This window comes from Oreochromis niloticus, linkage group LG6, assembly GCF_001858045.2.
Source record: "Oreochromis niloticus isolate F11D_XX linkage group LG6, O_niloticus_UMD_NMBU, whole genome shotgun sequence".
NCBI classification, from domain to species: Eukaryota; Metazoa; Chordata; class Actinopteri; order Cichliformes; family Cichlidae; genus Oreochromis; species Oreochromis niloticus.
In genome coordinates this window covers 6472311-6495046 of record NC_031971.2, presented here as the reverse complement: position 1 = coordinate 6495046, position 22736 = coordinate 6472311, and the positions used below count along the sequence as shown (strand labels likewise).

Sequence of the window (22736 nt, the reverse complement as noted above, 5' to 3'; positions counted from 1 at the left end):
TAAGGTCCCATAGTAGAAAGTGAGTTCTCAACCAATGACTACGATCAGGTCTGAACCATAATTTTGACACAACAGGATCTGTGTGATAGTATGTGCAAGAAATGTTCACTGATGAGCCTTTGAAGGCACAGATTCTTCTTTCAGTGTAATTCACTCTGTTGCAGTACTGATTATAGCCACCTGAAAAACAGAATCCTTTTAAGATCGCCATGAAAATACGTTTTGCATACATTTATTGTCTTTGAACAGTCTTGTCCATGTTAAAGATATCTTGCTACAGTACATTAAGGAACAGATGTACATAATAAATATTGCATAAGCGCAATCTGGTATCTGGCATTTGAAAAGTATTGTGTGTATTTACAAAGACAGCACAGAGAAAAGGTTGTGTTTATGAGGTGGGAACACATTTCTATGAGGGTCTTTGTAAAGGCGCAAAATATAGGGAGAATATTCAAATCAAGTACATAAATGTATTGACTAATGTTTGTTACACACAATTTACTGCTGACACACAGAATAAAAGCATGGCTTAATTTTGTGTGCTCACAATTCCCATTTGGCCCATTTGGGAAATCTGGCCGTGAAACAGCATCATATCCCGCTGAGACCCTTTGTACTAATATGGGGAAATTGCGTTTTGTCTTAGATTTTATTAAGATAATATTTTATTGATGTGTTGTGCTGTACTGCCCTTACATATTTTTATTACGTTCTGCTTAAAGATGATGTTCAGTTTTGATACTTTTCAGATCCAACTAATCACAAACAGCTCAGAGAAATTTAATATACATCCCAAACAAGGGAGCAAGGAGGACTTACTCCATTATTTGATACAGCAGCTGAAAAATAAGCTGCTGCAGTTTCTGCTCTTTTGCTTTGATATTTTTATATCAATATGATGGATTTGTTTAGTTGTGTATTAAAAGCTAAATGAAAGTCAACACTGAAAGCTAAACAGTGAAAATAATTCCCTTTTTTTTTTATTCCACAGCCTGCATTGAGTTTAATTCATTCATGGCTTTGTTTTCTCTTCTCACTGTAGCCTTGCTGCTCACAATCATTTATTCATTTCCTGCAACAAACTCAGACTTTAAAGAGGAACTAAAGGCAACACTCGTGCTCTACCGGAACCTCACCACGTTACACAGGCGGAAGTAAACAAACAAAGGCCTCATTACCGTCCCACGTGTATGTGGCTGATCACAAAAACTGCTGTATTGTGTTGTGTGAGCTGAGTGTGTGAGCTGCCGCAGTAACAATGTCTTCAGTTCAGTATCTGAGAGAGTTTGTCAACGAGCGACTAACTGCTGCTGCTGAACAAATATTCTTGGAGTTTGAAAAAACGATCGTCCAGTATGAGCAAGAGATCGACCGTCAGCGCAGACTGATGGATATCACCTGGAAACCCGAAATAAAGCTGCACAGGACAGGTGAGTGTCACTCTGATGGAGGATCCTAATCACAGCTCTGCGGGACATTTATTATTGTGAGGGCTTTTAGGAGACGTAAGTAAGCAAAATGTATTTATATACCACTTTTGACTAGGGATGGGTACCGGTATCCGGTGCCTTCTGACATAAACGCTAGTAACCAGACCGAAAAGCAGCGCACATTTCGGTGCTTTATTTCGGTGCTTTTTTTTTTATTTTTTATTGAGATGTCATACACTTTGGATCTAGCCAGTCATTTTACCTTTGCAGGCGTAGTAGGCGGGCCCAGGTACGTACGTTCTTTCAGAGCAGAGCTACAGATTAAAAATGCCCAAGGCGAAGCGGTCAAAGTCTGGCTGTACTTCACAGCAAAAGATGCAAACTCAGCAGCCTGCAACAAGTGCTTTAAGATGATACTGTGCAAAGGAGGTAACACCTCGAATCTGATGAAACACCTGGCGACGTATAGCATTTTGTTAAAAGCCGAGAAATGCACCGTATTTGATAGCTTGCTGCGAGACCTGTTATCGGACGCGGAGTTAGCAACATCCCCCAAAAACCCGAAGAGTAGAGTCCTGGCCCCTAGCCCTGCCAGTGTAGCAGAAATGATGGCAGCAGCCGTTCTTCTCTGAGTGAGTAGCTTAATGTTGTTCGTGTGTAATTTATGTTGAGTAGGCTAACCACGTTATTAAATTAATGCATGTAAGGTGAACTAGCAAACTATGGAACGCCGGGACTGCCATAATGAATGAATTAAATACACCATTAAATAATTAATTAAATGTGGCAATAATTAATTAAAATAGGAAATAATTAATTAAATAAATATTTTTGACACATTTAATTAATTAATTATTGCCACATTTAACTAATTATTTAATGGTGTATTTAATTCATTCATTTTGGCACAGTTGACTCCTTCAGGTCTCACCATGAAATAATTTTATCTGTCAACCTCACCCATCAAACTCAAGCAATGGTTTTGACTCGCTGATCGAGTCAAAACCATTGCTTTGGCCTGGTGGCCATTGTTTTTAGCACACAACCGGCATGTGGAAACTAACAGAACTGAACTTTGAAAAACTCTGTTTGTGTGTCACCAAATACCGTTTTAATATTATTTTAGCCAAGAATGTAGTGGTTTAATCCTCAGATATCTGGTCGGTTTGTCAAGATACAGCCTCTTTGCAAAAGTGCTTCGATGATTTCGGAGATGTCTGCCCAGCCCAGTCTCACGGCAAAGCGTGGGATAGACTAGGGCTGCTCAATTAATCGAATTTTAATCTAGATTACGATCTGGGCTTTCAACGATCATTAAAAATGACTGAGCCGATTATTAGCACCTCCCTCGTGCTTTACTCTTGCGCTGCTCCGTGTGGCAAATCGAGCGCACATCTCTGCGTTTCGAACACGCGTCACAACAATTAAGAGGACCCGAGGGAAGCTCGGAAAGCTAAGTAGAAGTTATTTGGAGAGGAGAGGATAATGGCTGCTGAAGAAAGAATGCCGTTGGTTGAAAAGAGGTAAAACGACTTCAGTGGTGTGGAAACATTATGGGTTCGTGGAGTCAGACGTGCATCAAATATTGTGCAGTATTTTGAAGTTCACTAAACATAGATGTTTACATTTTTCATTTATTTTTTATATTGCGAAGATTTCCACTGTAATCAGTATTTTCACACTATTTTATACTATTTTTTGACATCTTTAAAGCCATTATTCAATACATTGCTATTGTTAAATAAATATCGTCAAATAATTGAGATCTCAATTTCAGTGAAAATAATCATGATTATCATTTTTGCCATAATCGAGCAGCCCTAGGATAGATCCGCTCGCCTCACAAGCAATCGAGCTGTAATTACCACCAACAAAGCGCTGGCCCCAGTATACAGCTGTAATAACCCCCGCTGACACTGACTTCTTTTACCGAGGTTATATTTATCGGGGTTTTATTTCCTGATGTTCTTATGTGTCCTACGTGTTTCAGTCGCCAATTCTGAATTATAACTAACATTAAAAACAGTTTAAGGACGAGAGAGAGCAAATAAATTCGATTAACAGCTGATCTTTGGGTTTTTGTTCAGTAATCAGCGTGACTATGGCGTTATTTCAGTGCCACTATTCTGAGCGCACGTAAAAAAATATTGAGCGCACGTAAAAAAAGATTGCAAGTGCAAGTGTTGCATTTTGAAGAGAAATTTATTTTGAGCGTACAAAAGCTGAATTTGAGTGAACAAAATTCATTGCTGCGTGCAAAAAATGTATTTCAGTGTTTGCGCTTATCCATATACACACACACAATAGCACCCCTCTCGCTCAGTTTTTTCATTTGCGCTTGCTCGCAATGTGTTGCTTGCGCTCACAACATTCTCTGCTGCGAGCGCTCAACTCTCTGTACACCGTTATAAGTGTGCCACAAAACCAACCAATCACAGACTTGGTTTCAAAAATTCTGATTGGCTCTTACGGTCTCCAATCAGCTCGCTAGCTGCTGCATTCCGGACACCGGAAACACTGTCCACTCAGCCTCGCTTCTTGCAGATAGAGGGAGTTTTGATTTACTCTGCAGCCAAAGAAGAGATGGCAGAATCAAATAATGGCTCCAATAATACTACACCACAGTATCAGGTGAGTTTAATTTTTTTGTGTGAATTTAGTAATTTGCTGTCCTTTCTGTTTAATATGCCGTGAAATTGTAGTTACAGATGCAGCTGTAGAGTTTAAGCTAGCCTAATGGGTAATTACCAGCGTAGTTGTCTTACTGAGGCAGTGTATCCCAATCATGCTTTTTAGGGTAATGGTGCAGTTGAGTCAGCAGTATGAAATCTGGTGTCTTTGCTGCTTAACAACATATCCACAAATCCTTCAGGGAGGCCAACAGAGAGTGGGCAGCCGGAGCCTAGAACTCTGACTATCCAGCAAGAGATGACAAGGTGTTAGCTTTTTTTGTGTGTGTGGTTTTTTTTTCTAAACGTTTTGCAATCTTTTCTGTTACAGTTATTTGGTTTATCGATTTATCAACATTGATTTCTAAATTAAAATGTGCTATTAAGGACTGGTGTCATATTTAATAACTTTATTAAACAATAACCCTTATGTTATGCAACACTGCATTTTTTTAAACTCATGCATTTTCATCCCACAGATCATTTCCAGGACATTTCAAATCAAACTTGAGCCGTGGTAAAAAGAGATGTTTAACATCTACTAAACAGCTTGTCAAGGCAGGCAGTAAGACCACAGGCCTCAGTTTTTATTTGCTGTCAAAAAACACATCCTACACTCCTTTGCCAGCTGAGGAGCTTGAACTCCTACAAGCTGGCATGGGGAGACAAACCGTGTCTCTTCCAGAAGATGGTGACCATGCAGAGGTAAGGTTGTATAGTCAGTATTAAAATAAGTCATTGGCAGACGCATTTAGCCTGAATCATATGCCACAGTCCATTTAGTGTTTCATTCTGCTTAACTGTGTTTTTAACTAAGATTTCAAGACTTCTGGAAGAAACCTTTCCAAAAATGGAATATCTTTGTGGAGGATGGCTCTTGCATAAGGCAACAGGTTTGTTGTTAATTCAGTTTTTATGTGTGTTTTGGGCATTCTTGCGTGCTCATACTGCATTAGAATTATGTAGTTGATACTTTTGCTGCTTGATTGTATGTGCTATCTTTCTGTCAATAAAGGTGGGAGTGGTCGACGAAAGCTCACTGTAATTCCACCTGAAACAGAAGGATATTCTGTCAAAACACTGAAAGCTGTGTCAGGAGGTGGCAAATCCACTTTTTACATTGTACCTCTTCAGGAAACATTAGACACATCTCCTCTACCTCCCGACTCACAGCACTTTTCAAAGATGCCAAAGAAGTTATGTTACCAGTGTAATGAAGTTATGCCTCTGCAGATGCTTGCAGTACACATCAATACGTGCAAAGGAAAATTCTCTCCTGATGAGACTGATGATGAGGTGAGACAATTTTGATGAAGTCAAAATGAGCAATTTTAATTAAATAATATAGTATCACAATTACTGTTTTTTAATTCTGCAGGAATTATTTATGCATTGTGAAAAGCAAATGCAAGGTAAACCTAGCAAATTACTAAAAACCATAGTAACTACAATAAATTTTGTATCGGTAATGATCTTTTTCCCACTATGCATAACATGTACCCCCTTTTTGAAATTGTAGGTTATTTGTCCAATATGCACTAAGGACTTTCCTGAAGATGAGATCACAGTCCACGCAAGTCTGTGTGGGGATAGGTAATCTTTTTTCAGCCGTTTATGAAAAAATGTTAATCAGTAACAGTCCACGCAAACATATGTATTTTTTTTTATTTTTTTTTACTTTGTTTCGTCAACAGCTTTCAATGCATGGTGCCTGAAGAAAATGACCAAACTACATGCACACCAACTCAAACTTCAGTATGCACAACAGACAGGTAATCTTTGCTCTATTATAGTTCATATACACACTATTATGCAGAACCATTTGTTAAAATTATGTGTAAGATCTTTTAAACAATAGCTGGGTTTTAATTTCATATAAAACATTTTATGATCACACTACTTTAAATTATGGTTAAAGATTGTTGCACAGAACATGCTGCGATAAGTTCTAATCAAGTTTAATGTGGTAGCCTCTTTTAATCTAAAGATGATTATTTTTCTTTGAGAACTTAGGATGTTTTCTACCCTGTTTTTGTTAAGCGTGGAAGATGTATTGCGTTGCCTTGAACAACAAGTCGACACCACAACAGAATTTAAGTTGTGTGTGGACAGAGAAGACCTTCCAGACAGAGGCATTCTCCAGTGGCAGAGAAAAAAATCTGCATCTCCCACCAGTGTTCTTAGGGTGGTTTTCATTGGAGAGGCAGGCGTGGATACAGGAGCACTTAGGAAAGAGTTTTTGAGTGGTGAGTTGCCTATTACCTGTTTTGTCCTAGTGTCAAAAAATAATGGATAACTTAAAAATGCGGATATTTTTTGTATGAAAGACATGATTTCAGGTATTGAAAGCAGATTCTTTGAAGGACCTGAGAACAAGGGCAAAAACCCCAAGTATTCTCTGACCGATCTTGATAATGAAAACTTCAGGTTGGTTACATACGAGCTTTGTGTATTACATTTAATACGCATCCGATATTTTTGTAAATGTTACCTGAAAATGAATTATAATCATTTGTCTACACAGAACTGTTGGTGAAATAATTGCAGTCAGCCTCGCCCAAGGAGGCCCATCTCCTGCCTTTTTCAAAGAATGGTGCTACAATTTCCTCTGCTCAGGAGAGGTTGATTTCAGCTGTCTGTCTAAGGAGGATGTTGCAGATGTGGAATCTTCCCTGCTCATCAGCAAAGTGAGCACCTGGTTTAGCTCTGGCACATGATATATTATGAGTATGGTGTTTTTAAACACTTTTAACCTTCTGTATTTCCTCTTTCACATTATACATTTCCAGGTTGAAGATGCAGCAGACATACAGTCTCTGATGTTGTGGGCTGATGAAATTGTCACCTGTGGATACACAAACCAGATAAAGATGGATAGTAAGGAAAGCATGATACGGTAAGCGAGAAAAAGTCAGAGAGATCATTAACCCATCCCCAACTAGTTTTTCATTTTGTTTTGTTTTCTTTAAGTGCCATTGTCTTACACTCTACAACAAGACTGATTCCAATGCTACAGCAGCTCAGAAAGGGCATGGAACTGTATGGTCTTGTGAACCTGATGGCTGTAAATCCTGAAGCTTGCCACAGTTTGTTTGTGCCTGGGAAAATCCTCAAAGTAAGTATTAACATAGCAGCTTCAGTCTGATCCGAAGACAGTCCACTTATCTGTACTGTACTTATCCTGTATTTATTTATTAGTTTTGAATGAACAATATATCTATAATATAATCTACTTTATTTCCTTATTTACAGCCAGACGCTGATTTCATTATGATGAGCTGCCAACCACATTTCAGTGAAAAGGGGACATCTAGGGAGAGAACTGAGAGGAAGATCATAAATTTTTGCAAGATTTCTTGCAGGAGATTGAAGCATCAGGTACTATATAGTATTAGCTGTATATACCTATAGTATTGTGTATATATACCGTATGCATCTGTTAAATATCTTTGCTTTAACATACAGGGCACTAGGAAGTATTCTTAGTTGTTAATTTAAAACATGGTAATCCAGATTGCTTTTTATTTAGAAAAGACTTCAGAAACATTTTCAAACATCACAGATGGAAACACAGGCGGTGCAGGTGGTGAAAAATCAGAGTCTCTTGCTGTCCAGCATGTGCTCCAGTGGATGACCGGCCAGTCCCATGTTCCCATCCTTCCTGATGAAAAGAGACATTTCAAAATAACATGCAAGTTTGACCACGAATGTAAGGAGCGGCTGGGAGATCACTCAATTTGTTACCCAGTTGTGAGTGCATGCACTTGTACTGTGACTTTTCCAGTGCAGCATCTGGACACTTACACAATGTTTAAAACCATAATGAGTGCAGCAGTTAGATATGGTGGTGGATTCCACAGAGTTTAACACATTGTTGTCTTGTAATTTGGAAACTAAATGAGTAAAAATGTTTCTAAACATTAGCTGTTAAGATGTTCGTAGCTGTTTCATGAAAATGATAAGACTTCAAAACTTTGTGTAGGGTCCTACGTTGATAGATAATAAGCAAGTGCTTTGTTTGATTGTCTACTTGTAATCTGAATTGTAATCTGTAATCTTTCAGCAAAGAAATCCAGTATTTGAGAACAAAAGAGCGTTGACTTTCACGTCCATCTTAAGTGTCACTGTTGGTTTGACACCAGTAGCAAGAATTGTATATACAGGTCACGACCGTAAGATTCTGAATGTTCCAAGGGATTAATTGTTCTCTGAAGTCCCTCCAGGGTTTCCTCATCCAGTGGGCATTCAATTTCAGGAACCACAACTGTGCTGTTAGATTCTTCTTGCAGTACAGCACTCTCCCAGTCAATACCTGGATCCTGAAGCTCCTTCAAATCCACAAACATATAATAGTCATTATTCCAGAATAGGTACTTTTGGGAGTAATGTTATTTTGTGTAAGCGTTTTTTCCAATAAATACAACAATTTAAAAAGAATGCCTTTGTTTTCATGTTCTTCTTACTGTGATTTACATTAGTGGTAATTGATAGGCAAGAATGTATAAAATCACCAGAAGCATCTCGCAGATGTGCCACAAGTGTTTAATATGTTAATTTCAGAAGAGCAGAGTTTCAGAAGAGCAAAAAACTATGATCTGGTACCTCAAGTCTCTCGCCCTCGTCCAGCTCTTGTAGATGTCCCATACACCAGAGCTGTTCAGGAGTGAGACCACCTTCTGTCCTGAGGGGATGATTATTCCATCCTCCAACAAAGGTGACAAGATCTGCTCGGAGTCGAGGGACAAAGATGTAGTGGACACCAAAGAGATGAATGACATCTGAAATGTCAAGCAGGCCATCCTCCTCAAGTGAGTGAAGAACATCATGGTACTTGCTAGTGACTGCAATCCAGACATCACGCCAAAGTCGTTCTACTCTGTAAATACATTTGAATTTGGATTTATGGTATTATATGCTTTAAATCAATATCAGAACTGCTACAACAATCTACCCATGCAGTCAATAATAATATAAAAAAAACATCAAAAGACTAACCTCTGATTGTGGACACTCTTTCCAGATATGAAACTCGCTCTCCCTGTTCCTCTTGTGGCAAACATGAAATGTGCAATGTCCAGGTTTTCTACTCCTTGATCTGCCCTAACCCTATGATAAAAATACATTTTTAAGGAAGTTGTCTTTAATGAAACTTGTTGCTAGCATATAAATTTGATCAGGGCATTAAACCTTGATGGCAAGCCGTGAAGCTGGGCTGATCTCAGGAAAAATGAGAATGCAGTTTTTGCCCTGTTGTTAGTTGCTGCATCCAAGTACAGGACCTGCAGTAAAAACAAATGGAAAATTAAAGATCTGGTTTCAGATCATGTATAGTTTTTCAGTTAATAATGCAGTTCCATAATAAGTGTTCAAGGAACATTGTACGGTTCTATGTTCAAAACCATAATTCAAAGCTTGAGTAGTCTATACATCAATATTGGTAGTACTTATCAAAAAATAAAAATGGCCTTTTAGTTGAACCTTTTGTTTTGTAAAGAACTGATTATAATTTTTTTTTTTTAAATTGCAAATCGTCCACTATGTTGGCTTGCTGAATAATTGATGTTCATAAAAAAATAACCTAATACAGCTCTCATTTCAAAACTACCAAATATTCTACATAACAGTTTAAATTTTACCTTCCTTGAGTAGCCATCCACTCCACCAAAGATCACAACATTGTACCTGTTTCAGAGGGAAAACAATCTCACTAAGGCTTGATTTGCAGAACATGTAAGACATTGAAAATACATTTTTCAGTATGCAAACTTGCCACTGATTTAAACTGGACACTTGTCAGGTGTGCTGAAAATAATACCAACATTTTTATATGTGAAAGTGGATAAGTTCAATGAGACTAAATATTTTAGTTCCCTTGTCATGATTTTTTTTTAAGTTTTCAGGAGCACTTACCATATTATGTGTTGATAGGCTTGTTATCATGGAAAATATCGATATACAAAGTGTAAATAATTGCTCAAGAAAATTTACAATTAACAATATTACTGCTTTTGTTACACATCCTGTAATCCTTTTACTTAATATTACAATATGAAGTGCTTTTTAAAATATAAACACACTGAAAGACCTATCAGATAAGGTTGATTAAAACAGATTTAAAGTATAACGTGCATCTTTCTGCCCAACTTTTATTAGAGCTATATAAGTGGGTATTTTACCTTATTAGCTTGTGATTTGTGTCTATGTGGACAAGGGAGAGAGGGCCTCGCACCGAGTAGCTTCTTCGCACAACACAGCCTAGTTCTGTAATCCGTGTGAAGATCCCAACAGCATCAACTCGATGCATGGAGGCCATCATTCTCCACCACTGAACACGGAGACCCATAGAAACCAAATGTCCTTGAACCATTCGATAGCCAGCATTTGGCATCTGATTTTTGATAGTCGATATGATGTTGTCCAGCTCTTGGTCATTCATTGTGCTGTATGTTCCTCTCACAGACAAGTCAAATTCTTGCATCCTCCTGAAGATTGTTCTTCTTGAAACACCAAGACATTTAGCGATGCAGCTGACTGGCAGCTGAGTGTCCAACAAGTTCTTCAGTTTTTCTCTCTCTAGTACGATTTTGGGGTGGCCAGGTCCCAGACCAACTTCTGTTTCCAGTTCAATAATTCCCACAGAGGTGATGTTAATTTCACACTGAACCAGATGATGAACATTTTGTAGAGCCTCTGTAATCTCTGACAGACCACCTATTTGCTGAGAGAAAGATTCAAACAGAACAAGCTCATGACGAGTCAAGAACTCCAAATAATCCAGATTTAGTGGTTGTTGGTTTAAAGCAGCTTCCAGTTTAGAGAGGAGTCTATGCATCATTTGCTGTCTCAGTATGTCCTGTTAAAAGCAGCAAACATGGACAAGTAGTTAGAAAAATACAATGAAATGACGTATCTCAGACAAAAATAAAGAACCCATAAAACGAACTACATGAGGTACATCATTTTTCAAGTTTGCATAGTTTGCAAATTAGCTAACGTCAGTTATCAAGCGAATAATAATGTACAAAATGATTTTATATTACTTACATGTGGCCGGGACATGTTGTTTTCGTGCTGCTGTTCAGTATTCGACGACATAAAAGAGAGCTACTCAAATATAATTTGGAGAGTCAGTTGGCATGGTTGTATAATTCAATTCAATTCAATTTTATTTATATAGCGCCAAATCACAACAAAAGTCGCCTCAAGGCGCTTTATATTGTACAGTAGATAGCACAATAATAAATACAGAGAAAAACCCAACAATCATATGACCCCCTATGAGCAAGCACTTTGGCGACAGTGGGAAGGAAAAACTCCCTTTTAACAGGAAGAAACCTCCGGCAGAACCAGGCTCAGGGAGGGGCGGCCATCTGCTGCGACCGGTTGGGGTGAAAGAAGGAAAACAGGATGAAAGACATGCTGTGGAAGAGAGACAGAGATTAATAACAGATATGATTCGATGCAGAGAGGTCTATTAGCACATAGTGAGTGAGAAAGGTGACTGGAAGGGAAAAACTCAATGCATCATGGGAATCCCCGGCAGCCTACGTCTATTGCAGCATAACTAAGGGAGGATTCAGGGTCACCTGGTCCAGCCCTAACTATATGCTTTAGCAAAAAGGAAAGTTTTAAGCCTAATCTTGAAAGTAGAGATAGTGTCTGTCTCCCGAATCCAAACTGGAAGTTGGTTCCACAGAAGAGGGGCCTGAAAACTGAAGGCTCTGCCTCCCATTCTACTTTTAAATACTCTAGGAACAACAAGTAGGCCTGCAGTGCAAGAGCGAAGTGCTCTAATAGGGTGATATGGTACTACAAGGTCATTAAGATAAGATGGGGCCTGATTATTTAAGACCTTGTATGTGAGGAGCAGGATTTTGAAATCAATTCTGGATTTAACAGGAAGCCAATGAAGGGAAGCCAAAACAGGAGAAATATGCTCTCTCTTTCTAGTCCCTGTCAGTACTCTTGCTGCAGCATTTTGGATTAGCTGAAGGCTTCTCAGCGAGTTTTTAGGACTTCCTGATAATAGTGAATTACAGTAGTCCAGCCTGGAAGTAATAAATGCATGAACTAGTTTTTCAGCATCACTCTGAGACAGGATATTTCTAATTTTAGAGATGTTGCGCAAATGGAAGAAAGCAGTCTTACATATTTGTTTAATATGTGCATTGAAGGACATGTCCTGGTCAAAAATGACTCCAAGGTTTCTCACAGTGTTACTGGAGGCCAAGGTAATGCCATCCAGAGTAAGAATCTGCTTAGATACCATATTTCTAAGATTTTCAGGGCCGAGTACAATAACCTCAGTTTTATCTGAATTAAGAAGCAGAAAGTTAGCGGCCATCCAGGTCTTTATGTCTTTAAGACATTCCTGCAGTTTAACTAATTGGTGTGTGTTACCTGGCTTCATGGATAGATAGAGCTGCGTGTCATCTGCATAGCAGTGAAAATTTATGCTATGTCTTCTAATGATGTTGCCTAGGGGAAGCATGTATAATGTAAATAGAATTGGTCCTAGCACTGAACCCTGTGGAACACCATAATTGACCTTAGTGTCTGAAGAGGACTCTCCATTTACATGTACAAACTGGAGTCTATTAGATAGATATGATACAAACCACTGCAGTGCAGTACCTGTAATACCTACAGCATGTTCTAATCGCTCTAATAGGATATTATGGTCAACAGTATCGAACGCAGCACTGAGGTCTAGCAGGACAAGCACAGAGATGAGTCCACTGTCAGAGGCCATAAGAAGATCATTTGTAACCTTCACTAAAGCTGTTTCTGTGCTGTGATGAGCTCTGAAACCTGACTGAAACTCTTCAAATAAGCCATTCCTCTGCAGATGATCTGTTAGCTGTTTGACAACTACTCTTTCAAGGATTTTTGATATGAAAGGAAGGTTGGAGATTGGCCTATAATTAGCTAAGACTGCTGGGTCTAGAGATGGCTTTTTAAGTAAAGGTTTAACTACAGCCAGCTTGAAGGCCTGTGGTACATAGCCGATTATTAGAGATAGGTTGATCATATTTAAGATCGAAGAATTAATTAATGGCAGGACTTCTTTGAGCAGTTTTGTAGGAATGGGGTCTAAAAGACACGTTGATGGTTTGGAGGAATTAATTATTGAAGTTAACTCAGAAAGATCAATTGGAGAAAAAGAGTCTAACTTAACATCGATGGTACTAAGAGTAGCTGTAGATAATATTACATCTGTGGGATGTAATATGTAATATTATATTACATATATTATATGTAATATAATGCAACTACATTATACTACACCAACGATAGTCTTAACAAATAATATATTTTAAAATAAAATAATTAAAGATATTATCCGCAAATTGGGGTTTAATTGAGTTTAGCTGGATTTAGCTACATTTCGGACTGTTTCCGGAATGCAGCAGCTAGCGAGCTGATTGGAGACTGTAAGAGCCAATCAGAATTTTTGAAACCAAGTCTGTGATTGGTTGGTTTTGTGGCACACTTATAACGGTGTACAGAGAGTTGAGCGCTTGCAGCAGAGAATGTTGTGAGCGCAAGCAACACATTGCGAGCAAGCGCAAATGAAAAAACTGAGCGAGAGGGGGTGCTATTGTGTGTGTGTATATGGATAAGCGCAAACACTGAAATACATTTTTTGCACGCAGCAATGAATTTTGTTCACTCAAATTCAGCTTTTGTACGCTCAAAATAAATGTCTCCTCAAAATGCAACACTTGCACTTGCAATCTTTTTTTACGTGCGCTCAGAATAGTGGCACTGAAATAACGCCATACGTGACCTGTGTATAAACGCATAAAAGAGAAAACGTTGGTGTTTCCATCATGTAGTAACTGCTGGCTTTAACTGTACAAAGGTGGTTCGACACTATGAAACACACACAGACTTCATGATGTTCGGCTAATATTTTTATTGTGAATATTAATCATGAGGTTAAACGGCCCTGTACACCACGGAGCGAGGTCAGCATATCCACGATATCTTCAGCTCTCTGAGTTAACACAGTTTCCCGGCTGACTAATCTAACGGTCATCTACGAATATGTCACGGGTCATATCAATATGATTTTACAGAAAATCATCCAATTACTGCCAACTATTCCAGAGACGTGAAAATCTACAGCATAAAGAGCACAAAAATATAGCAGTCTAACGCAACACTGTAACAGAGATGAACGCGTCAGCAGATTAGAATAACAGTTATACATTTAATAAATCACCAAATTAATACACGCAAGAAACGAGCAAACCTGTTCCGACAATTTGGGTTTGTTCCCTCAGCTGCAGACTCGCTGCTGTTTAAATGTTTGACAGCGAAGATTAGATATAAAAGAAGCGTCAAGCATAGACTCAGTCTGCGTTCACATTTGATATGAGGCCAGCACGTATAGTGGCTGTGTCCTGTTTTAAGATCATATATGTAAAATTGTTGTCTGACCTGCATCGATCCAGCCACTCAGAGTCCGTGGTTACCATGGTTACTGCATAATCAGCTGTAATTTAAACAGCTGGCACAGCTGTTTATGTTTGTCATTGCAAAAGAACTGTCTGAATGGTTATCTGACGTTAACTTGGATAAATTATAGTTAAGGAGTATCACAGATAACACGTGAGCTGTGTGACTGTTCACCACTACGCTGAAATAAGTAGGCTATTACTGAAATACACGTGCTATATCATAAACTATGATATAAATAGCGAGGTCCTATTAACATGTTTAGTTTTAAAGGACACCTTCCTGCCTTTAGTCTCATTCATGAGCAGTATTAGTTTTCTTCTAACATCCAGAAGTCTGCACGATGTGTTTCATAGTTTCTAACAAGCCTTTGACAGTTAAACATAACATGACCGAAAAAGCAAAAAAAGAGAAAAAAAAATCACTCAAATTATATGTTAACCTCATTTATTTTTAGTTAAGTAAACTCTAAAAATTCTAACAGATACCTGGTGCTTAGAATACAGTTGAATGACTATTAAAAAACAGATGATGTAATATTTCTGTCCAGGTTGCAGTCTTCATGATGAACACGCTGTTGCAAACTCTGCTCCTCTCGGTGGAAATGCGCCTTTTCTTTCCTCTTTGTATAAAACATTTTAAAAGTCAGTTTAATCTCAAAATTCACTGTTAAATCCAAAACACACCAGATAAAGAAAGGCGAATGGTTCAGTCTAACACATGTGCCAGTGAACCATTAAACTTCAGTAAAACTATGCAGTTCTGAAACGTAACTTTAATCTCAGCCAAACCGATTTGCTCAGTTGTAAATAAAACAGCGAAGTAAACGTGACCCGACAGACAAAACCTGAGGGAATATAGTCCAGCGTTTAACCACTGAGAGATAAAACTGAGGTGAGGTTTCAAAGCTGTGTGCCGGTGATTGGACACCAGCCGCTGATAAAGTTGGTTCGCCTATAAAGTGCTCTGTAGGGAAACAAGCTCCAGCAGCTCTGCGCTCGGGAAAAAAAAACTATATTTACTTATCTTGTGCAGAAAAATGCGCCGACATTGCGTTATGTCGATCACCGGCTGCCCAGTTAAACTGTGACTATCACCAGGTAACGTGGGCGTGTTTCGTGAATTAGCAGCAGGTGTTAAACAGCTGACAGATGAGGAGGAGGAGGATGCATGCAGGTAAACTGAGGGCCTGCTGAGCTGATCGCTGGTGTCGTGAGAAAAACGTCAGCTCGTTCTTTACGTTACAGAAGCACAGAGACACAAGACCAGGCGGAAAGAGACGATCGTTCGGTGAAAATGAGAATCTGCGAATGCAACATGTGAAACACGGAGAGTGGAATATGTAAACAAACCGGTTAACGTAACGCCCCCCCCCCAAAAAAAAACTAACAAACAAACAGAAAAAAACCAAACAAACAAAAAAACAGTTAAGCTCGAACACCGGGGCTGTGAGCTCGGTACACTCTGTCAGCTGACTGTTAGCAGAGCTAGTGACATCTCTGAAAACATCTGAGCACTTTTGCAAACATGTTCTATGTTGACAACCTGATCAAACATGTGAAGATTAGGCGGCGGCATTCGCGGCTAAAACACTGTTAAAAGTGTAGCTGGTGACAGAAAAACGGGATATTTTAAAACTTTACACCACCACCATTGCTGCCTGTTCATTCTGGGATACCTGGCTGCCCCAAGTCCACACAAGCAATCGATTATCTAGGATCGACCTGTCTTGACTTACTTTGCACAGCAACCAATCAAATGTTAGAGAAGCTGGGCAGCGTTAACCCCGCCAACTTAGTTTGATGGGTGAGGCTGACAGATAAAATTATTTCAAGGAGAGAGATGAAGGGGACAAAAGTGCCAAAATGAATTAAATAAATAAATCATTAAATAATTAATTAAAACTGTCAATAATTATTTAAATGTGTCAATAATTAATTAATTACAGGTGTCGTAAATATTTATGTAATTAATTATTTCCGATTTTAATTAATTATTGCCACATTTAATTAATTATTTAATTGTGTATTTAATTAGTTCATTATGGCAGTCCTGGCGTTCCATAGCAAACACCGTCGTAGTTACATGCGGCTGTCTTCTTGTTTGTTGACCAAAAAGGCTAAAATGACCAAAGAAAAAGTGGGAAACAGCTAAACATGAGAGGTTTTTGGACAAAGTTTGTGTTTTTTCCATTGTTTAAGCACTGCTTCCAACCGAGAGTGATACCATATATGCCCTATAGCTGCAGAAAAGTCTAACGTTGTTATCGTTTTACAAAAAAACAGCTGAACATGAGAGGTTTTTGACAAAGTTTGTGTTCTCCATTCTTTAAGCACCGGTTCGAGCACCGTTTAAGCACCGGCACCGTTTCAAAAGTACCGGTTTGGTACTGGTATCAGATAAAACCTAAACGATACCCATCCCTACTTTTGACAGATAAAAATAAATAAAAAAAATTATATTACAAACTGCAGTGGATGACAGAGAAAAACTGCACTGTAGGCTCCATCGAGCGAGATACTTAGTGGTGAGATATGTCGAAGAAGGCCGGCTTCACCCCATTCTTGGATCGCAAGCAGTCACTCGGAGACAGTGAAGTCCAACTTCAAATCTGTATTCCGCAAAGCATCTCCACATGGTGGTCACCAATGCCACTAGTGATGTGTCAGTGACGAACGAAACGGCTCTTAGAGCTGGATCTTTGAAGTGAACGACGCAAGTAGGCTCTTTATTGGGAGACGTGTTTTTTTTTCTTCTTTCTCTCACCCTCTCTCTTGGACTTTTTTTCGCTTCACTCCGCATGCGAGCCTTGTGCTTTGCGTTGGGAAGAGGGGGGAGGGACGGTAGTTACACTCGCAGTAGCACAGGAACAAAGCGGGAGGGAAAGAGGGGAAAGCGTACAAGCTCTGAAGCGCGTACTTGCTCTGAAGCGCGTACAAAATGCAACAGAAGTGCTCCAGGATGCTAGGCGCAGTGTTGAGCTTTTGTTACCTAGTGGCTACACAAGCCAAGAAGTACTAACGACCGGATTTGGTGTGTGGTAGTAACAGGCAAATGAAGTTTTTTTTTTTAAATTATTTGAATATATATGAGTGCTTGTGTATAAATACACAAACAATACACATATGCTTTCATTTGTCTAATTTAAGTGATCTAGTTAGCTCTGTTTTGGAAGTTCAGTTAATGCTAGAAATGTGTTTTGAAGTTTGTACGTGCTTTTCGGCGTTTGTACATGCCTAGTCTCTAGGGGCCAGCGTATATATTTATATATAAACATATATAAATAAAACCACTGTTTTTTTTTGGTTTTTTTACATTAGTAATTCCTTTTGTGCATAATTTTATATTGTTGTTAATTAATAAAGCAACAAAACAACCTGAAGAGCCGGTTGGGAGCCGAAAGAGCCGGTTCTCTAAAAAGAGCCGGAAATCCCATCACTAGCCTTCAATTCCAGCATTGCAGTTAAGCCAGCCTCCACTTTGTTTTACGTTCCCTGTGTATTCTGAGTATTATAGCAAAAGACGTGGAAACCTGATTTCAAAATAAAAGCTCCTGAAGCATGATTTCAAAATGAAGGCCAACTTCCAGTAAATTAAGAGCACATTCACAAATATCAATTAGTCTTGTTTGCACACTCTTATGTTGGATACAAATGACATACCCTAGTATTCTAGTAGCAACATGTCAATATTAAAGCCATCTCCTTTTGGATTTCAAAGTAAAAGACCTCTGAATGTTTATTTTTGAACTACTCTTTTAAATAATTCAGAATGGGAAAACTCACGTTTCCACAGACTAGTTGCAGTCTATATTGACAGTATACAACCCCATAGTGATACCATGTCAATATCAATCATTCTTATTTTGCCTTTCAAAATAATGGCCCTTTCAAATTGACCATATATCGATGTGCGTTTTCAATGACTTCAGAAAGCTCTAAAATGGGAAATTACAGTTTCCACAGAATAATTACTGTCCATATTGACAGTATTCCATCCCACAGAGATACCGTGTTAATCTCAAGTCATTCTGATTTTGCCTTTCAAAATAATAGCCCTTTCAAATTGCCCATATGGGAAATAATCTTTCAATGAACTCTGATTTCTCTAAAAAGAAAAATTCTTGTTTCATTGCATAATTTCACTCTAGATCAAGAGTATGCAACCCCATAATGATACCATGTCAATATCAAGTCAGTCTGATTTTGCCTTTCAAATTCATGGCACGTTGAAATTGCCCATATAAGACCTTTCAGTGATTTCGTAATGCTCTAAATGCTCTAAAAAGGAAAATGTCTGTTTCCACAGGGTAATTCCACTTTAGATCAACAGTATACAACCCCACAGTGATACCATGTCAATATCAAGTCAAGTAAAGTGGAAGTATCCTGTGGAAACAGGCATTTTCCATTTTAGAGCATTATGAAATCGTTCCAATAGTAAGTCAGATATGGGCAATTTGAAAAGGCTTTTGTTTTGGAAAGCAAAATCAGCCTGACTTGAAATTAATACGGTATCACTGTGGGGTTGTATACTGTTGACCTAAGGTGAAGTTATCCTGTGGAAACAGGATTTTTTTTCTATTTAGAGCATTTTGAAATTGTTACAGAAGTAAGTCATATATGGGCAATTTCAATGGGCCATTACTTTGGAAAGTAAAATCAGACTGACTTGATATTGACATGGTATCACTTTGGGGCTGTATACTGTAAATACAGAGTAAAATTATCCTGTGGAAACAAGAATTTTCCATTTAGAACATTTTGAAATCGTTAGAAGAGTAAGTCAAATATGGGCAATTTCAACGGCCATTAATTTGAAAGGCAAAATCAGACTGACTTGATATTGACATGGTATTACTGTGAAAAACACTGTGGTTCGATAGTGTTGATATAAACTGCAACTAGTCTTTGGAAATACGACTTTTGCTTTTAAGAGCATTATGAAGTCATTGAAAGAGTAGTTCAAAAATGAAAATTCACTGGGCTTTTACTTTGAAATCCAAAGATGGCCTTGATATTGACAGGGCGGTATTAGGGTACAAGGTTGTGTCATGTAGATCTAACATTAGAGTTTGTAAACAATCCTTATTTATATGTTATTATGTTTGAAGTCGGCATTTATTTTGAAATCCAGTTTCCACATCCCTTCTCTTAATACTTTGAATACACAGGGAACAGAACACAAACACAAAAAAAGTCTGGAGACTGTGCTGGGCACTCCGTCTTTTCAAGCTTACCATCTTGTTCATTTTTCCTGAGGTAGTTCTGGCACAGCTTGGGCTTATGTTTTGGCTCATTATCTTGCTGACCAACTAGGTGCATACCAGAGGGTACTGCATGGTGCTGCAGAATGCTGTGATAGCTGTTTTGGTTCAGGAAGCCTCTCACTCACTGTACAAGTCACTGACCCTGAATCCAGCAAACAGCCCCAGACCATCACACTTCCTCCTCCATGTTTGAGAGTTGATGCCACACACTGTGAACCATCCTTTCCTCTCATCAACGGCCCACAAAGATCCTGCATGATGAACAGAAAATTTCAAGCTGTGCTTGAATCTGTTGCCCTGTGAGCCGTAATTCACGCTAGCTGTTAACTCTCAGAAACTTGTCCCCTGATTCAGTCGTGTCTTTGGGTCTGCCAGACCTCTTCCTGTCAGAGTTTGTTTCTTTTGATGTTGAAGGAAACTGTACTCACTGACACCTTGACTTTTTTTGCAGTGTAGGAGAGACCTACATTTTTCAGTTATATGATGTTCTGTCTATCTTCCATTGTTAATTGCCTTTTTCTTGCCAACACACTACTTTCTGCAGTACAGTACTGTTCAACTGATGCTCCAGAGGGTATGTAACCACAGTGTGTTCCAACACTGCTTTTATGCAGACAGAGGAGGCTGTAAGTAATCCAGAAAAGTGGGAACCCCTATAGCACATGTGTCAAAGTCAAGGCCCGTGGGCCACATCCGGCCCGCGAAGTCATTTTATATAGATGTACTATTATTGTTATGCATGGCCCGGCGATATGAGGCGCTAATAATGTACAAACTACAGATCCCATAATGCAGCGCTGCAGCCTCCTTGCTGAACGCTAGGCTAACTGGGAACATTCCCGCGTCAATCAAGTCAAACTTCTGTTATTGTAGTGATGGTAAATTCGATTCTTTTTACTGAATCGAGTTTTAATGAGTCACTCACCAAAGTGAATCGGGTGTCTTGAGTCATTTGAGTCACTGAGTCAGTTGACCAGAGAGTGCAAAAATGTACATTTTCACTCAAACTTAATTTGTTTCTCTTTTAATGTAAATCCTACTGCTAAGATGAATGATTAACGAAAACAACTATTTTTTTAGAGCAAAAAAGAGCAAAGAAATTTCTAAAGGGAACATTTATTTATTTTTATTTTATTTTATTGGTATTTTCCTTAAATGTGTCAAATATATATTTTCTCATCTAAATGTCCACTGAGCTGTGAGCCAGGGGACGGAAAAGCGCCTTAACATTGGTTGCCAACCAAGAAGAAGAAGCTGTGAGCCAGGAGGGAGGGGGTGGGTGAGTGAGTGAGTGAGTGATTCGTAACAGGGAGGGAGGGGGTGAGTGAGTCAGTGATTCGTTCAACTCGTTTGAGCTGTGAGCCAGGAGGGAGGGGGTGAGCGAGTCAGTGATTCGTTCAACTCGTTTGAGCTGTGAGCCAGGAGGGAGGGGGTGAGTGAGTGAGTGATTCGCCTTACAGGGCTTTGGAGCGTGATGTCACAGGGGTGGGCGTGGAAAGGATTTTGGCCCGATCCGCCATTTTCGGGGTCTAGCAAGTGAAAAGGGAGCGAAGGCACACACAACAGCCATGGTTCGTATTTGCTGTGCGGTCGGCTGCAATGCTCGATCGCACGACCGGCAAGAGAATAAGCTTGAAAAGGGTTTATCTTTTCATTCTTTCCCAACCTGAAAGCAACATGAGGCAGCTCGTGTATCGATGTTACCAAACGAAGGCGTCTAGCCTGGATAGCAGCTGTGAGACGAGCTGATATCCAGCTCTCTTCCATCTCCAAATATCTGTTGGTGCTCCAGACATTTTCATTCCGGTAAGTTCTAAATATGTTCATATCACTCTTTATAGCCTATTAGTTTTATTTTCGATGCGCTTTGAGGTCATAGCAAATTAGTACAAACATCCTATTGAGTGATTTTGCAGAACTACCTTCTATTTATAGAGTTGCTAATTATTTGGCATTATTGCAGCAAACCAGCCTATGAAATGGATGAAACACATCGTGACTGGGTTCCAGCGCTACATAACGGACCTGCTTCAAACTTACCACCATGCCAATCAGTAGAGCTGGGCGATATGACCCAAAATTCATATCTCGATATTTTTTAGCTGGATGGTGATATAAGATATATATCTCGATATTTTTTTAAAGCCATAAAGTAAGAACAAAAAGAGAGTTCTTAGTCAAAGCTGTGTCCCAGATGTCACACAGGCACTTTTATTAACATACAGCATAGATGTACATGAAAAAAACTACTCAAAAATAAATTATGAGCATTTATTAAATAATGATGCTCTATAAATAAAACTATGTCGTTTTGTGTATAACAAAGAGCTCACAATTGTGTAGTCAAAATGTAAACTAAAAGAGGCTGAGCATAATAACAAAGACAGATTTCACAGCTGCTCTGTTCCCAACTTCTACTGCGTGACTGACAGCCTGGAGTTTGAAATCCGCTTCGTAACCATGTCTCTGAACAGGTGCCATTTATGGTCCTTATACACACACAATACGGTAATATTACGTTGACGCACAGTACGTATCACTCTGCGAGGCTCCTCGGTAGCCGTAATGCTCCGACAATCCATCAAGCAGTGCAGCTCCGTAGCTTACCAAAGTCGAACTAAAACATTTTTTGACAGATTGCTGAGCGCCGTGTATCACATAAAATCGGTTCGCGGTCATCAAGCACAACCAGAATTCACACAAAAGGCGCGCAGTCAACTTTTGAGAAAATGAAAGGATTTCAGGCCGTGCATGGCGTTAGCGTGGCTAGCTCGTTAGCGTGGCTAGCTCGTTAGCGTGGTTAGCTCGTTAACACGTTGACGCCGTCCAGCCCCACGCACGGGGTGATGCGCAGTAACTCATTAACGGAGATTTGCCGTGTCCATCTTGTCGCTGCCTGCA

General features: G+C 39.1%; 2 protein-coding genes and 1 long non-coding RNA gene across 15 annotated transcripts in view; 2 read left to right on the top strand and 1 right to left on the bottom strand.

The window, feature by feature from the left end:
* Positions 1-1143: 1143 nt before the first annotated feature.
* Positions 1144-22736, top strand: part of LOC100707654 (zinc finger protein 665) — a 53018-nt gene continuing 31425 nt past the window's right edge. For 7 of the 12 annotated variants that reach the window (XR_003220432.1, XR_003220433.1, XR_003220430.1 and 4 more), the window contains exon 1: positions 1144-1433. This is a non-coding gene — a long non-coding RNA (zinc finger protein 665). The remainder of the gene's footprint in view (positions 1434-22736) is intronic. The other 5 variants (XR_003220435.1, XR_003220438.1, XR_003220437.1 and 2 more) reach the window with 2 other exon arrangements.
* On the top strand, positions 3752-7830 carry LOC112847099 (G2/M phase-specific E3 ubiquitin-protein ligase). Of its 2 annotated transcripts, none has more exons than XM_025907942.1 (15): positions 3752-4064; positions 4230-4369; positions 4582-4807; positions 4920-4995; positions 5118-5398; positions 5481-5514; positions 5622-5695; positions 5797-5874; positions 6143-6348; positions 6430-6529; positions 6627-6789; positions 6892-6998; positions 7073-7217; positions 7355-7480; positions 7665-7830. In XM_025907942.1, the coding sequence occupies exons 5-15, from the start codon at positions 5316-5318 to the stop codon at positions 7734-7736; spliced, it is 1188 nt and encodes a 395-aa protein (XP_025763727.1). In that variant the 5' UTR covers positions 3752-4064; positions 4230-4369; positions 4582-4807; positions 4920-4995; positions 5118-5315; the 3' UTR covers positions 7737-7830. The 2 variants fall into 2 exon arrangements, with proteins under 2 accessions (XP_025763727.1, XP_025763726.1); XM_025907941.1 differs by having other exon boundaries at positions 7632-7830.
* On the bottom strand, positions 7985-11267 carry LOC109202597 (uncharacterized). Its single transcript, XM_019360382.2, has 7 exons — positions 11147-11267; positions 10279-10955; positions 9739-9784; positions 9290-9381; positions 9098-9208; positions 8705-8978; positions 7985-8430 (listed from the first exon to the last, which is right to left on the bottom strand). Exons 1-7 carry the CDS (start codon positions 11195-11197, stop codon positions 8224-8226), a joined length of 1458 nt encoding a protein of 485 aa, XP_019215927.1. The 5' UTR covers positions 11198-11267; the 3' UTR covers positions 7985-8223.

Coding starts and splice junctions, on each gene's coding strand:
- LOC112847099 (XM_025907941.1), top strand. CDS start 5,316: ATGAAGTTATGCCTCTGCAGATGCTTGCAGTACACATCAATACGTGCA. Junction 5,515..5,621: donor TTGTGAAAAGCAAATGCAAG/GTAAACCTAGCA, acceptor TTGAAATTGTAG/GTTATTTGTCCAATATGCAC. Junction 6,530..6,626: donor CTTGATAATGAAAACTTCAG/GTTGGTTACATA, acceptor TTGTCTACACAG/AACTGTTGGTGAAATAATTG.
- LOC109202597 (XM_019360382.2), bottom strand. CDS start 11,197: ATGTCGTCGAATACTGAACAGCAGCACGAAAACAACATGTCCCGGCCA. Junction 10,956..11,146: donor ACAACATGTCCCGGCCACAT/GTAAGTAATATA, acceptor TGCTTTTAACAG/GACATACTGAGACAGCAAAT. Junction 9,785..10,278: donor ACAAATCACAAGCTAATAAG/GTAAAATACCCA, acceptor CCTCTGAAACAG/GTACAATGTTGTGATCTTTG.